Genomic DNA, 16050 nt, shown 5'->3' with positions numbered 1-16050 from the left:
AGGCCCGAGATTTCAAAGGACCGCTTCAGCGCAGATTCTAGCCGCCGGTCCTGCATATCCTTCAATGCGACCCCTCTCTCCACCGGGAGAGTGGTCTTTTTAGTCACAGCTGTGACCAACGTATCCAATTTAGGCATCCCAAACAGGGTCAAGTGATCCTCACACAGAGGGTAAAGCTGACCCATAGCCCTGGCTACCTTCAAAGACCCATCAGGGTCAGACCATTGAGCTGAAATAAGCTCTTGGATGGAGTCACACACAGGAAAAGCCCTAGAAGGCTTCTTAGTACTAGCCATCCTAGGATTAACAGAGGAGGCCTCGCCCTTGGCAGGATCTTCAATAGAGAGGGCCTGCAAGGCATCAGAGATGAGAGCTGGCAGCTCATCGCGGTGAAAAATCCATACCGCTTTAGGGTCATCCAAGTCCTGTGGCAAACAGGTACCCTCATCTGGATCATCCGTCCATGAGGGCCGGCCAGACCCGTCAGACTCCCCACATCCTGATCACAGGGGGGGAAAAAGGAGGTGCGCCACTTTCCAACGGAGAATTTACCCGCCTACGTTTAACGTCAGTCCAACGCTCGGGGGAAGAAGAAAGCTCCGTAGCCAATAACGGGCTATCAAAACCTGGAGGAAATTCCGTCCGCATCGTAGTGTCAGACGCCTCTGGCATAGCTCTTTTTAACATAAAGGCCTTATGCATCAACAGCACAGACTCAGGGGAGAACAAACTCACCCCAGCCCTCTGCCCCCAAATTAGGAGAAGCAGGAAAAGGAGCTTCTCTAGCAGCCTCGGAACGAGGCGTCCCCCCGCACTCAAACTCCTCCGCAACAGCGAGGGTCGAGCCACACGGCGCTTCCAAAATGGCACCCGCTGCTAGTTCCATCGAGCGGGAAGAATCACCACTCGCCATGCCCGTATTAGCACGAGTGTCCAAGGAGCACGTACTGCAAAGCCCCGCTGCTGACCTGCGTTTTCCACAGCGGGAGCAGCGCTTAACTGTTTCAGCAGCCATCGCCCAATCGGGCAAAAAAATAGAAATAAAATGGCAGCCTCGCGCCAACTTACCCCACACAGGACGCTGTGCACAGGACGCTGGGCACCATTCTCACCTTGGAAGACCGAGTCAACAAGCTCCGGTCAGGCTGCACAGCACCAGAATCTCTTGAGAAAGCCTCAGAACAGCCACACTGAATAAGCGCACTCTTTTTTTTTTTTTTTTTTTACACTGTGAGGAAAGTTGGAAGCAGGCAGCAACAGAGGGACTCCGGGAGGAGGGGGGATGGGGTAAGGCAGGGACAGAGAACAAAACCAAGTATGCCTTCAAAGTGGGCACCACCAGCCACAACACCCCCGCTCTACTGGCAAAGCTCAGGAGCCACCTCAGGCAGGGATCCAGGAGCTGATCAAGCAACGTCCACACCTGCTTGGAGATAGAGATATACTGAAGGCAGGAGGAGCTAGACGTCCAAGGTCACTGTGGCTTTTCAGTGTTCTCTATCTCCACCTGCTGGTAGGCAGATACAACCCAACAGTTAATGGATTCATCTGCTATTGATGACAAGGAAGTAGGAATTCAGATGTGCAGGTCAGTGAGTCTAAAGTTTCACCAGTATTTTAGAACATAATCTGCCAACGTGCAGTACATAACCGGTTATCTTAGCAAGCTTGGAAACATAAGCACTTACTACCCTGACACCATCACAGTGAACTATTTGTTTGCTAGTTTGGCATTTGGGGATGGGGGAAAGACAAAAACCACTAGGGGATTAAGGGAGCAACCCCTTCCCAAATCTCCGTCATGTCCCCTACCTCAACGCAAGCGGCGACCTCGGGCTGTGCACGGTCCCGTCGACACGCACACTTGACTGGCACTGCCCTGAGCCGTGTGTGTAGTTCTTCTCTGGCTGCAGGCGCCTTGATTGCTTTGCTTCCACCCACCTGTGTCTGCTCTCCTATTGCCTGGCTTCCCTTGCTTCTCTCCTATTGGTCTTCCGGTTGCTCCTTCCCCTGCTCTTGTCCTATGGCTGTGCTCCTTCTCCCTGCTGGTTCCTGCTGATGTCAGACTCCAGCACTTTATCAGCTGAGCTCTTACTGGACTCCATGCTTCGGCTTCTACTTTGGTAGATGCTACTTGCTCAGTAGTTTGTTTCTTATCTACTTGTCCCTCGTTGTTGACTTTGCCTGTACCTGGATTACTCTCTTGCCTGCTGCCTATTGACTTTACCTGTGCCTGGATTACTCTCTTGCCTGCTGCCTGCCTACTGACTTTGCCTGTACCTAGATTACTCTCTTGACCTGCTGCCTGCCTACTGACTTTGCCTGTACCTGGATTTCCCTCTTGACCTGCTGCCTGCCTACTGACTTTACCTGTGCCTGGATTACTCTCTTGCCTGCTGTTTGCCTATTGACATTGCCTGTACCTGGATTACTCCCCTGCCTGCTGCTTACCTGTTGACACTGCCTGTTCCCAGATTACTCCCCTGCCTGCTGCCTGCCTATTGACTTTGCAAGTACCTGGATCACTCTCTTGCCTGCTGCCTGCTTGGCCAATACTTTCACCATCCCGCTTCCAGCTCCATATCGTAAGTCCTGCAGACTGCCCGCACCTAGGGGCTCAACCTCTGGGAAACGCCGGTCAGCACAGGGTTGTCTGGCCGCCAAGCAGAACCTGGTCCGAATACCGGGCTCAGCAGCGCTCTACTTGGTACAAGAACTCACAAGTCTGGCACTCCCCCAGTGGAGTTCTGCTCAATAGCAGCTGTTTCCCAAAACCTAAACATCTTTGGAGCAGATATAACTCCTAACATTGATCTTTCAAGACATAGGCATTTAGTGACCTTCTGAAATGGGGAATAAGCATCTATGAACTTGCCATGTCTTTGTCCTACTCAAGATCCACCTAGACCATGCACCCTTGTCATTTGCATGCACTTAGGTTTGACACTTGCATATCCCATCTTTGTAAAATCAGGACTTAGATGTTTATGCAAGATAGACGTTTAAGTGCCAGTTTAGCCATGCATCAAAAGAAACTGGGCTTGTAAAATGAGAGCCTAAACTAATATCACTCAAAATTCAAGATCAACAAAAACCTAAAAAAAAAAAAAAAAAAAAAAAACATACACAGACACATATACACATAAAATGCAAATCTTGCTCTCTGTCTCAAATGAGACCATATGGAATTGGCTCCTATGCATTCCAAAAAGTTATAACACCAGAGGTTGCATTATCCTGGGGATGGGGCAGATGTATTTGTCCACCAGATTTTTACTAGTGCACAAGACAAACTGAATACCATCATACCACCAGTCACACAGCCTCTATTCTCCACACTCTTTCTTCTTTCCCAAACCCCATAAGACATGATCAGTTAAACTGCAACATCGGGATTTACCTGCTTCTGTCATAGGTCCTATGACGAGATGGGGTTCTACTGTGGTCATGGTCTGGTCTGTGCCGACTGCTCTCCTGCCGTCTTCTGTCAGGGCCCCTACCCTGGTCCCGCCAATCCCCATGGCTCTCTGAGCGGTGCCTTTCCCCATGGCCATGGTTGTATGCCCTGCGTCGCTGATCATCATAACGCCGATTTCTCTCCGGGCTCCTCCGTTCATTTGGGGCTGCCTCTATTGAGTACTGGCCAGTGGTGTGACGGTAGTGACTGTTGCTCTGGAAGTAGTATGAGCTATGCTGGTAACTACTGAAGCTTGGAGGGGGTGCAGGAGGTGGTGGAGGGAATGCAGGGAAAGCCTGTTGCGAGTAGGTGGTAGCATACACAGACTGGTAGCTGACCTGCTGTGGCATTACTGGGGGAGGAAGTATGGATGGAGGTACCCCATAGGGGAATGGATTTTGTCCGCTGGATGGTGGTGGTGGTGGTGGGGCTGTGGCTGGGACTGGGGCTGGGGCTGCTGCTGTGTTACTGGTGTTGTGCACAGCTGGAGGTGCAGGAGGAAAATATGGAGGTGTTGCAAAATTATGTCTTACTGAATGGTTTGGGAAGGGTGGCCTCAGGGGATAGGGGCTTACTGAACTCTGTGTTGCTGGAGGAACAGGAGGAGGAAAGGGCACATAGCCAGGCCTCTGTGGTACATAACTGGCGCTAGGCAGGCTGGAAAAGGTAGCCGGTTGTGCAGTAGGCTGTTCATATTGGTAGGATGTTGGGACCTGCTGAGGCTGCAATACTCGAAGGTTCTGTGGCCTGAAGGTTTGTGCTGATGGTCTCACTCCAGACCCTCCATGATCATGTGCATCCTCTCTCTCAGAGTAGAAAGACATTTCATTCCTTCAAGAAACCAAAAGCAAAGAAACAAAAAGATCACAGGTGAAAGGGTGGACCAATCGCTATGCAAATGCTAGAGAAGCTACAGATGTACCTGCAACTATATAATAGACTAAGAGCACATGGGAATGCAAAATAATAACAGAATGCAGTAATGAATGTAATTATACAAGGATATGATCAATAATCAATATAACTATATAATCAATGCAAACGTATAATCAGCATATAATCAAGGAATTAATTAACTTGATGATTTTTAGCTATATATATATATATATATATATATATATATATATATATATATATATATATATATATGTAAAAGTATGATCAAACCTGCATATTAATAGGTTAAAAGGAAAACAGCTTTCTCTCAAGTTGCAGAGTTAGGCAAAGTGAGGCAAAGTAAGGGACAAGGCAAGAGGCACTTTCACATGCTGTTGCAGGCCCCAGATTAATCCAGAGGCATTACCTCCCATTTGTGTGTAGTGCTCTGTCTGTGTCAGGTCATTCTGTGCCAACACTGGAAAAGAAGTCACTGCTGCAAAACTGTGAGGCTTTGCTGAGAGTAAATTTTGAAATCTGAAACTCTTCCTTTAATCTGCCAGCAGCTCTGTACGCTTCACCGCAATGGTGGTTATTTTGTAGAAGATTGGGGTTTTTTGACAACAGGAGGGAGACCAAGCCAAAAAAAAAAAAAAAACCCTTCACAAGGGGTCTTTTGTTTTTCAAAGTGCTTGTATTGGGCTGTGGCAGCGATTATTGCTGGCATACTCAGTTCCAATTATTAACAGCTCAAAAAAATTACTATATGAAAAAGAGGAATAGTTTGTAAATGTTATTGTCTGTTTCTCTTCCCTTCCTTCTGGGTAGATAAGCTGTTTTGGCTCTGCCAAACAGAAGTAGCTACCCTCCTCTCCTCCTTCCTGTACACATTAATTGATATATTGCTTACTTTATTTTTTGTCTATTAGATTGTAAGCTCTTTGAGCAGGAACTGTCTTTCTTCTATGTTTGTGCAGCGCTGCGTACGTCTTGTAGCGCTATAGAAATGCTAAATAGTAGTAGTAGTTGTCTGACCACTTTTCCAGCTAGGGATTTCCAGAAGCATTAAAACATAGGCTAGACAAAGAAGATGTCCAACTTGTGGGAGTGAAAGCACAACTTTTGTAACAGCTTCCTTTTGCCTTTGCTGTGAAAGTATGCAGGAACCTTCTGGAGCTAATGAGATTCTTCCTGCACAGCTGAAGATGAAGAACATGAATGCTCTTTCACAACTCAAAGAATCTTCCTAGTGTCAATATCCCATTAGGGATCTTCTGGTAGGACCTTTGTTTAATACAAGGTTCTTTCTCAGGATAGGGCTGTCATCCAGACAACATGGACCCCTATTGATTTTTCCTCTGATTTTATGATGAGAACATACCATGTCTGCTGTGCCAGGGTACAGCAAGAGGCTACTGGAGTTCAGATGCCAGCAGTTAAGAGATCTAGGGCTGAGCAAACTCTAGCTTTAGCGGGCTTCCACTGCCCTAATCTTGCCTCTTGGGAGGGACTATGAGCAATCAAATATTTCTGGACAACACCAGAAAATCAAAGGGTTTCAGTAATAACTCTCTTTAGGAAAGCGGAACACTCAAGCCTGACTGACCAAGTGGTCGAGGTTCTTAAACCTCTGAGAATTAGGCAGTAGAGTTCTGCATCTCAGGGGATCCATTTCACGCATTTTCAGACCACCAAAGTCATCTGCTATACATTGGACTATTAAGGAAATGGTGCAAGAAGTTTATATCCATTATCTAAAAGGTGGGCAGGAGATTTTGCTATGGATGCCAAAGATGAATGTGCTGATTTCTGCAGTGTTTTACCATACCAGGAAACCAACTGAAAGGGGTGCTGCTCTTAGGCATCTGCAAAATAAGAGAGAGAGACAGCTTTTCCCCATGCCTTACATGGCCAGAGCTCTGCTATTCTAGATTCAGAAAACCCAGGCAGAAGGCTTTGATCAGGGTCTATTAATCGAATCAGCATCTGTATTTTTGGCTGGTGCATTTTATGCTTTCATCCAGGCATTTGCTAAACACACAGTCACCATGGTATCCAGCTATAAAGTCTCCAGCTAAGGTACTAGGCAGCCAACACCATCTCCAAGGTTCACCTTACTAGACTCCCATTTGAGGGCTGACTTTTGTTCTGTAAAGACTTGGAGAGTATCTTTAAAGACCTGGGAAGCACCAGGCTCCAGCTCCTGGAGGACAAGACTTGTGGTTTACCTACATATGGAATCAAACAAAATAAAACATGGAAAAGAAAATAAGATGATACCTTTTTTATTGGACATAATACATTTCTTGATTAGCTTTCGAAGGTTGCCCTTCTTCGTCAGATCGGAAATAAGCAAATGTGGTAGCAGATAGTATATATAAGTGAAACATCCAAGCATTACTTTGACAGTCTGACAGGGTGGGAGGGTGGGGGTGGGTAGGAGGTATGCATGGGGACATCAAAGCATTTCATTGATATTCTAACAGGATGGGTGTGGGTAGGTGGGAGAAGGGTGATAAACAGAGAAATACAATTTTATGGTTTATAATGGGCTAGAAAACCCAGATCCTTGTTAAGTCCTGCCACCCAACTTAAAACACAAGCTAATCAGAAGTAAACTCCCAACACAGACTGAAAAGGAAAAGAAGGGCACATTTCCCTGTAATATATCCAGCTGCAAGCTATGCCAAAACATTTCACAGGACCCCACAGTCATTCACAAAGGAAAAATATTCAACATAAAGGAATCTTTCACATGCTCATCTTCCAATGTGGTATATATCATTCAGTGTAAAAAATGTAACGAAGGATGCTATATTGGAGAAACAGGCCAGATGCTTAAGACAAGATTTAATCAGCAAAGACATCACATGAAGATAGCCGGTGCCAGTCAGGTTCCCACCCCTGTGGGCCAGCACTTTACAAGACCAGAACACTGCACCAGTAATTTATTTATTTGTATCCCACATTATCCCACCTTTTTGCAGGCTCAGTGTGGCTTACAATTCAACATGAGCTGTGGAAATCTGTCTGAGAAAATACATTTAGTATAGCAAAAGGATCTTATGGTAAAGGTGGTAATAATAACACAAGATAATGTGTTAGCAAGTCTTAGAGTAGGACAGTTCTAGTTTCATAAGGAGGGTTCATATGTATTAATCTGTGTGGTATGTTCTTTCGAAGAGGTGGGTCTTCAATAGTTTGCGGAAGGTAATAGGCCGTTTTTAAGTTACGTGGCAGTTCATTCCAAAATTGTGTGCTCAGATAGGACAAGGTTGATGCATGAATTAGTTTGTATTTTAGACCTCTGCAATTAGGGAAGTGAAGGTTAAGGAATGTGCAGGATGATTTTTTGGCATTCCTTGGTGGTAGGTCTATCAGATCTGTCATGTAGGCTGGAGCGTCACCGTGGATGATTTTGTGAACTAGAGTACATATTTTGAACGTGATGCGTTCTTTGAGTGGGAGCCAATGAGGCATATTTTCAAAGCACTTAGCCTTCCAAAGTTCCATAGAAACCTATGGAACTTTGGAAGGCTAAGTGCTTTGAAAATATGCCTCAATGTAGCTTTACTCGTAGGGGTTTGGCGCTTTCATATTTTGTTTTACCGAATATGAGTCTAGCTGCAGTGTTCTGGGCTGTTTGAAGTTTCTTGATTATATACTCCTTGCAGCCAGCGTAGAGTGCATTGCAGTAGTCAAGATGACTGAGAACCATTGATTGTACCAAGATGTGAAAAACGGTCCTTGGGAAGTAAGGTCTTACTCTTTTTAATTTCCACATTGAGTGGAACATTTTTTTGGTTGTGTTTTTCACGTGACACTCGAGTGTTAGTAAGAATCCTGAAAGGTAGCTTTAAAACAATACAGGAACATAAGACCTTTGAAGTCAGAATGATTGAATATTTTGACACCCAACAGACAGGACATAAGAAGGATCTGGGTTTTCTAGCCCATTATAAACCATAAAATTGTATTTCTCTGTTTATCACCCTCCTCTCACCTACCCACACCCATCCTGTTAGAATATCAATGAAATGCTTTGATGTCCCCATGCATACCTCCTACCCACCCCCACCCTCCCACCCTGTCAAGACTGTCAAAGTAATGCTTGGATGTTTCACTTATATATACTATCTGCTACCACATTTGCTTATTTCCGATCTGACGAAGAAGGGCAACCTTCGAAAGCTAATCAAGAAATGTATTAAGTTATGTCCAATAAAAAAGGTATCATCTTATTTTCTTTTCCATGTTTTATTTTGTTTGATTTCTATTTATAACCTTAAGAGTGGACTAACATGGCTACCACACCTCCCTACATATGGAAAAAAGAAATTAAGATTCCTGTGTGGTAAAGACAAGCAAGGTTTATGCCAGCTCAGCAAACCAGATACCTGCTTAAGGAATCAGTCCTTTCAGGGCTCCAGGAGGAGCACTCGGTCAGGGACCATGGCTCTCCTCCTCCTCCTCCCCCCCCCCATAAGAAACTCCAATGACAATACTGTGGCCTGTACCAGAATGATGACTGGTTGGGGGGGGGGGGGAGTGCAAGGAGAGGAAGCATCTACAAACTTTGCTTGGGCCTGAACTAAAATTATGGGAGACCAGTAGGTTTTGTCCAGTTACATGCCAATGTTCATTTTCCCTTCTTGAAATCTAACTTTCACCCACTAGATATGAAGGTTATTCACCACCCTCTCAATTGCCTTTTTCAACTGGAGGCCACTGTCACAGTCCCCCTCATCCTTTGAATGATGACAAAAGCCGCTATGTAAGTTATTTTGCTGTCCCCAAAGAAAGAGGGTCTTTTCACTCTAGAGTTGAACGGGGACAGAAATCTTACCTGTCCCCACTGGAATCTTACCCATTCCCACCCATCCCCACAAGAATTTAATGGTACATTAAAAAAAATTCCGGTCAGCTCTCTCAGTCTCTCTCTGGGTTTGAGCCACAGCACTGCAGGCAAGGAAGGAACAGAAGCTAGAACACTCTGGTCTTGGCTCTGATTCACAGGCACTGTCTGCTAACAGGTCGCCACATGAATGCGCCAGTAGGTCAGGTGACATCTGATGCTCGTGCCTATGCCAGAGCTGAGGTATGTGAATCAGCCCTGGAGCAGAGATGATTAATAGTAAGTGAGAAGATAAATAAAAACTGGAATGGTCCATCCAGTCTGCCCAATAGTCACACTCATTATCCATTCAGGATTAAATCAACAATGAATGTGATATTATATACTTGATTGTAGTCTTTCTGTAGTGTTTCTGGGACACAGTCCATATATGAGACACAGTCCATATATGAGACACACACCGTACAAGTCTGCATGGTATTGGCCCTAGTTCATCACTGCCAGAGTCGCCATCTAAGCGTCACTCGACATATCCATTTTCTAATTAGAGATCCTCTGTGTTCATCCCTTTTTGAATTTCGTCACCATTTGTGTCTCTAACACCACCTTAATGGAGACTTTCTGCATCTGTGCTGTTAAAGCAAGGAGGAGGAGACAGCACTTAAAAGAACTTGGTACTCGGTAGATGAGAGGCTGGCACAAGTGCAGCATACACTTCCACGGGAACCCCACAGGAACTGCTTCCATCCACTCGGGAACTCCGCAGGAACTGCTTCTGTCACCAAGGGAACCCCGCAGGAACTGCTTCCATCCCAGCGGGAATCCCGTCCCAGGAAAAAACGCACCATGTCCAGGTATGAGGCCAGGGAAACACCAGACACCTGCCCCCTGAAACCCGCCAGGGCCACGACCTGAACCTGAAGAGAATTATAGGCCAGGCCTTTTTGCAATCCACTTCCACATAACCTGAAGGCGACCTACGAGCTAACCGACTTCTGCAAACTATTCATCTCTTCGAAAAAATCTATCGAAAGGATCAAAACACATGAAGTCCACACACACTGTTAGTAATACATCAATACATTCTCATCTGTACTCTCATTTTAACACACTTAAACCTAAATCTACAGGTAAAACTGCCATACCCGTACGTTTTTGCGCTATTGTTCTATAGTCCTATTAGTATCCGTTGTTCTTCCTTTGTTCCATTGTTCTGTTCCATTGTACTATTCTCTTAACGATACGTAGACTTTGTTTTAAACACAATGCCTCACAATGTAACCACAATCGAGCTGTAACATATTGTACTTCCATCAATACAATGTATTGTAAGCCACACTGAGCCCGCAAATAGGTGGGAAAATGTGGGATACAAATGCAATAAAATAACTAAATAAAATCCTGCAAAACGGCTAACAGCTGAGCCACCGAGGCGTGCAAAGGAGACCAAGCCCTGTCCGAACACCAGGAGATAAAGGTCCGCCAAACACAAGCATACGTCGAAGAGGTAGAACGCTTAGGCGCTTGTAACAAGGTGGCTATGACAGAATCAGAATAGCCTTTCTTCCTTAAGCATGCCCTCTCAAGTGTCAAGCAATAAGACCAAAGCGGGAGGGATTCTCCATCAGTATTGGCCCCTGGTGCAGAAGTTCAGGACAGAGAGGGAACCGTAGGGGTGCCTCCATCAGCAGACTGACTAAGTCCGCATACCAAGGGCGACGGCCAATCTGAAGCCACCAGAATGACTCGCCCCCAGTGATGGGAGATCTGATGCAGCACTCGTCCTATCAACGGCCACGGGGGAAACATGTAAAGAAGGTCATCCTCGGGCCAGGGTTGGAGCAGGGCGTCCAGACCCTAGGACCCGGGCTCTCGTCATCTGCTGAAGAACCTGCCCACTTTGGTGTTGACATGGGTCACCATCAGATTCAATCCCGGAGTCCCACACCTCTGGCAAATGAGGAGAAACACCGCTGCCAAGAGTTCCCATTCCACTGGGCCCAGCAGATGACGACTAAAAAAATCCTCCCGAACATTGTTCTGGCCTGCAATGTGAGCAGCTGACAGATACAGAACATGGGATTCTACCCACTCTAAAAGACACGCCGCTTCGGCGGCAAGCGCTAGGCTTCAAGCGATTGATGTAAGCTACTGCCATCGTGTTGTCTGATAGAATGCACACGGCTTGCCCAACAACAGGTCCTGAAAAGGCTTTGAGGGCATTCACTACTGCTCGCAGCTCCAATCGATTGGCCAGGTTGCCTCCAAGGGGGTCCAGCGTCCCTGAACAGAACAATTGAGGCAATTAGCTCCAAAGCCCATCAGGCTGGCATCCATCACTACCATGACCCACAGAGGCGAGGCCAGAGGCATACCCCGCTGCAAGTTGGGATCATGAAGCCACCAGGCCATGCTGAACCTCGCTATGGGCTGCAACAGAAGGCACCGACGGTAGTCCTAGGACTTCGGAGACCACCTGCACAGGATGGAGTGTTGTAATGGGCGTATGTGAGCATAGGAGCCAACTTTTCAAAATTATTGGGGGTGCTAAGCCCAATGGAAATAATCCCTCCTTGGACATATACAAGGAATTTTCTAAATATTGGGGGTGCTCAAGCACCCACAGCACCCACAGAGTCGGCTCCTACGTATGTGAGCCCTCGCCCAAGGCACCACCTCCAAAGTTGCTGCCACAGACTCCAACACCTGGACATAGCCCCATGCCCAGTGATTAGAAAGGTGAAGAAAGCTGGAAACCTGTGCCTGAAGCTTGACCCAACTGTCTTCCGAGCGCCAAGATAGACCAAGGTCTGCGAGGGAACCAGTTGGCTCTTGGGGAGGTTCAAGATCCATCCCAAGGACTGCAAAAGCGAAATCACTCGATCGGTGGCCTAGCAACTCTTCTGTTCTGATTCCGCCCTGATGAGACAGTCATCTAGATAGGGATGCACCCGGATGCCCTCTCTCCGCAGAAAAGCTGCCACCACCACAATAACATTACAGAAGGTACAGGGAGAAGTGGACAGGGCAAAGGGCAGGGCCTGAAACTGAAAAGAATGACCTAGAATGGCAAAATGCAGGGAACGCTGATGCGGGGGCCAAATGGGAAAATGTAAATAAGCCTCCTTCAGGTCCAAGGCTATGAGGAATTCCCCCCGGCTGAACCGCCACCACCACTGATCGCAGAGTTTCCATTAGAAAAAGTGTCAGACCATCAAGCGTTGATTGACCTTGTGGAGGTCCAGAATGGGGTGAAAGAAGCCCCCTGAGGACACCTAAATAAATTGAATATCGTCCTATGCCTTTCTCCCGTGAGGACACCAGAACCATCGCCCCCAGATCCAGCAAGAACCGCAACATGGCTTCAATTGCAGCCCGCTTGGTTGCTCTGGCACACCGGGATTCCAAAAATGTATCACCTACGAGTGAAGAAAACTAACTTGTAGCCGTCTTGGATGATATCCAGAACCCACTGGTTTGAGGTAATCTTGGCCCACTCGACGTAGAAGAGAGTGAGACATAAGTACATAAGTATTGCCATACTGGGACAGACCAAGGGTCCATCAAGCCCAGCATCCTGCTTTCAACAGTGGCCAATCCAGGTCACAAATACCTGGCAAGATCCCCAAAAAAGTACAAAACATTTTATGCTGCTTATCCCAGAAATAGTGGATTTTCCCCAAGCCCAATTTAATAATGGTCTATGGACGTTTCCTTTAGGAAGCCGTCTAAACCTTTTTTAAACTCTGCTAAGCTGTTCTGGCTCTTTGTTGGCGGGGGGGCTCCGGTCTTATGGGCACTCCTTTGGGGTTCTTGCCTGGATCTTCAAGCATGGGGGAAGGGTTTTCCCCAGAATTCATTTTACTCCTTCACCAGGCCTACCTGCTGAAGCGATGCTTTCCTTTCCCTCAGGCTGCACCCTTGTTAGAACCTACAGGGGATACTTCTGGGGATTTGGAAGCCCTGATTCCTTCCCCTGTTGAGGATTCTTCTATTAAGAGGAGGTGCCTGACCTCGATCTCTGAAGGGGGATCTTTGGGCATCTCCCCCTCCCCTCGCTGGAGACACTTTCTGAGGATTCCCTCCACCCTTCTCGCAGTGATCTGCTAGAGGAGGGCGAGTTGTTACAGGAGCAATCTGATGACCCTTCCGTGGTCCGCCTTTTTCATAAGGACAAGTTACCCTCCTTAATCTCTAGTGTCTTAGAGGCATTGGATATTTCAGAGGCCCAGGCTGCTGCCGCAGTTAATCCTAAAGATGTCCAGCACTAGGAAACCATCCAAATCTTTTCCTGTTCTCGAGTCCATCCAAGAGCTTATTTCTGCCCAGTGGTCAGGCCCTGATGGGGGGGGGGGGGGCTTAAGGTGGCAAGAGCAATGACTTGCATTTACCCGATTGTTGCCCTTCCTTCAGTTGATGCGCTGGTGACGGTAGTCACCAAGAAGACTACTTTACCTGTAGGAGGCGGAGTGGCACTGAAGGATGTGCAAGATCGGCATCTTGAGGCTTATTTGAAGCATGCCTTTGAAGTGTCTGCATTGACCCTTCAGGCCTCCATCTGTAGTTCTTATGCCACTAGGGCGTGCCTTTCCTGGCTTCAGCAGGCTTTGGATCAAGAACAGGACGCGGGGCCGGTTTTGGGGTCCATAGTGCCCCTCATGGAATCGGGTCTGGCCTATTGGCAGATTCCCTTTATGATCTAGTCCGTGCTTTGGCCAAACAGATGGCTCTGGCAGTGTCTTCCCGCCGGTTGTTGTGGCTTCATCACTGGGCAGCGGATATGGCATCTAAGCAATGCCTCACTAGACTGCCCTTTCGGGGCAAGCTTCTCTTCAGGGAGGACCTGGAAAAGATTATGAATGATTTGGGGGATTCTAAATGACAACGGCTTCCCGAGGATCGACCTAAGCCTTCAGCATGACCAGAGACAGCGAGACCCCGTTTCTGGGACTCCTGTAGGTACTGTCTAGGCCAAGCTTCCTCTTCCTTTCAACGCCCCACATTTCAGCAGCGTAATTCCTTTTGTAGTGATAAGAGACCCATCGGTGTGGGTGCGAGATCAGGGGCACCCAGTTGCCCCTACCAATGATGGGGCGCCGATCCACTCTTCGATTGTAAAGATAGGGAGTCGTGAATCGTTTGTTTACTCTTTTCAAAAATACTAGGACTAGGGGGCATGCGATGAAGCTGCAAAGTAATAAGTTTAAAACGAACCGGAGAAAATATTTCTTCACTCAATGTGTAATTCAACTCTGGAATGCGTTGCCAGAAAATCTAGTAAAGGCGGTTAGCTTAGCGGAGTTTTAAAAAGGTTTGGCCGGCTTCTGCCAGCTTCCTAAAGGAAAAGTTCATAGACCATTATTAAATGGACTTGGGGAAAATCCACTATTTCTGGGATAAGCAGTGTCAAATGTTTTGTACGTTTTTGGGGTCTTGCCAGGTATTTGTGACCTGGATTGGCCACTGTTGGAAACAGGATGCTGGGCTTGATGGACCTTTGGTCTGTCTCATTATGGCAATACTTATGTACTTAGGAAGCGGAAAAGGGCTTCTTGCCTCCTCGAAAGGAAGACCGAGTCTGAGGAAAGCGAGGTTTTTGAGCAGAAGCACTAGCATTCCCTGGTCTATACCTCTGCACCTCTCGAAAATGAGATGTGAAGGAGCATAATCGAACGGCGCCAGCCATCTATATGGGCGGTCATCTCTAAGGCCGGCGCCGTAAAGAGGTGTCCCGAACCGTACTATCGAAACAAGATGGCCGGCCATCTTTCGTTTCGATAATACAGTTGGGGCCGGCCAAATGTCAGAAATGGCCGGGTTTGAGATGGCCGGCATTGGTTTTCGCCAATAATGGAAACGGATGCCGACCATCTCAAACCCAGCCAAATCCAAGGCATTTGGTTGTGGGAGGGGCCAGCATTCGTAGTGCACTGGTCCCCCTGACATGCCAGGACACCAACCAGGCACCCTAGGGGGCACTGCAGTGGCCTTCATTAATAGCTCCCAGGTACATAGCTACCTTCCCTTGGGTGCTGATCCCCCCAAATCCCACTCCCTATAACTGTACACCACTACCATAGATCTTATGGGTAAAGGGGGGCACCTACCTGTGGGTACAGTGGGTTTCGGGTGGGTTTTGGAGGGCTCCCATTTACCACCACAAGTGTAACAGGTAGTGGGGATGGGCCTGGGTCTGCCTGCCTGAAGTGCACTGCAGTACCCCCTAAAACTGCGCCAGGGACCTGCATATGGCTGTGATGGAGATGGGTATGACATTTGAGGCAGGCACAGAGGCTGGAAAAAAATGTTTTTTTTTAGGGTGAGAGGGGGTTGGTGACCACTGGGGGAGTACGGGGAGATCATCCCCAATTCCCTCCGACGGTCATCTGGTCAGTTGGGGCACTTTTTGGAGGCTTGGTCCTAAAAATAAATGGACCAAGTGAAGCCGGCGAAATGCTCATCAGAGCCGGCCTTTTTTTTTCCATTATCGGCCAAAGCCGGCCATCTCGTAACCATGCCCCCGTCCCGCCTTCCATACCCTGACGAAACGCCCCCTTTAACTTTGGCCGGTCCTGCGACGGAATGCAGTTGAAGCCAGCCAAAATCGGCTTTCGATTATACCCACCAGATATAGCGCTACAAGGCATACGCAGCGCTGTACACCAAACATAAAAAAGACAGTCCCTGCTCAGAGAGCTTACAATCTAGAAAGACAAGTAAACAGACAGAACAATTAAAGGTAAGGGAATAAATAGGTAAGGATAAAGGACAGGGCAAGTGAGTAGAGGTTAGGAGTCAAAAGCAGTGGTAAAGAGGTGGGCTTTACTTGAAAACGGCCAAAGATGGGGCAAGACGCATAGGC

At 47.3% G+C, this 16050-nt stretch overlaps 1 protein-coding gene across 1 annotated transcript in view; it reads right to left on the bottom strand.

Annotated features, from left to right (window-relative positions):
- LOC115458900 (ribonuclease 3-like) overlaps positions 1-16050 on the bottom strand; it is a 121218-nt gene that overhangs the window by 98607 nt on the left and 6561 nt on the right. The window contains exon 2 of the mRNA XM_030188745.1: positions 3401-4288. Coding sequence (XP_030044605.1) covers positions 3401-4281 — 881 coding nt within the window. The 5' untranslated portion in view covers positions 4282-4288. The remainder of the gene's footprint in view (positions 1-3400; positions 4289-16050) is intronic.

The sequence above is a fragment of the Microcaecilia unicolor genome, unplaced genomic scaffold, assembly GCF_901765095.1.
Source record: "Microcaecilia unicolor unplaced genomic scaffold, aMicUni1.1, whole genome shotgun sequence".
Classification (NCBI taxonomy): Eukaryota; Metazoa; Chordata; class Amphibia; order Gymnophiona; family Siphonopidae; genus Microcaecilia; species Microcaecilia unicolor.
This window is presented reverse-complemented; position numbering and strand designations above follow the sequence as displayed.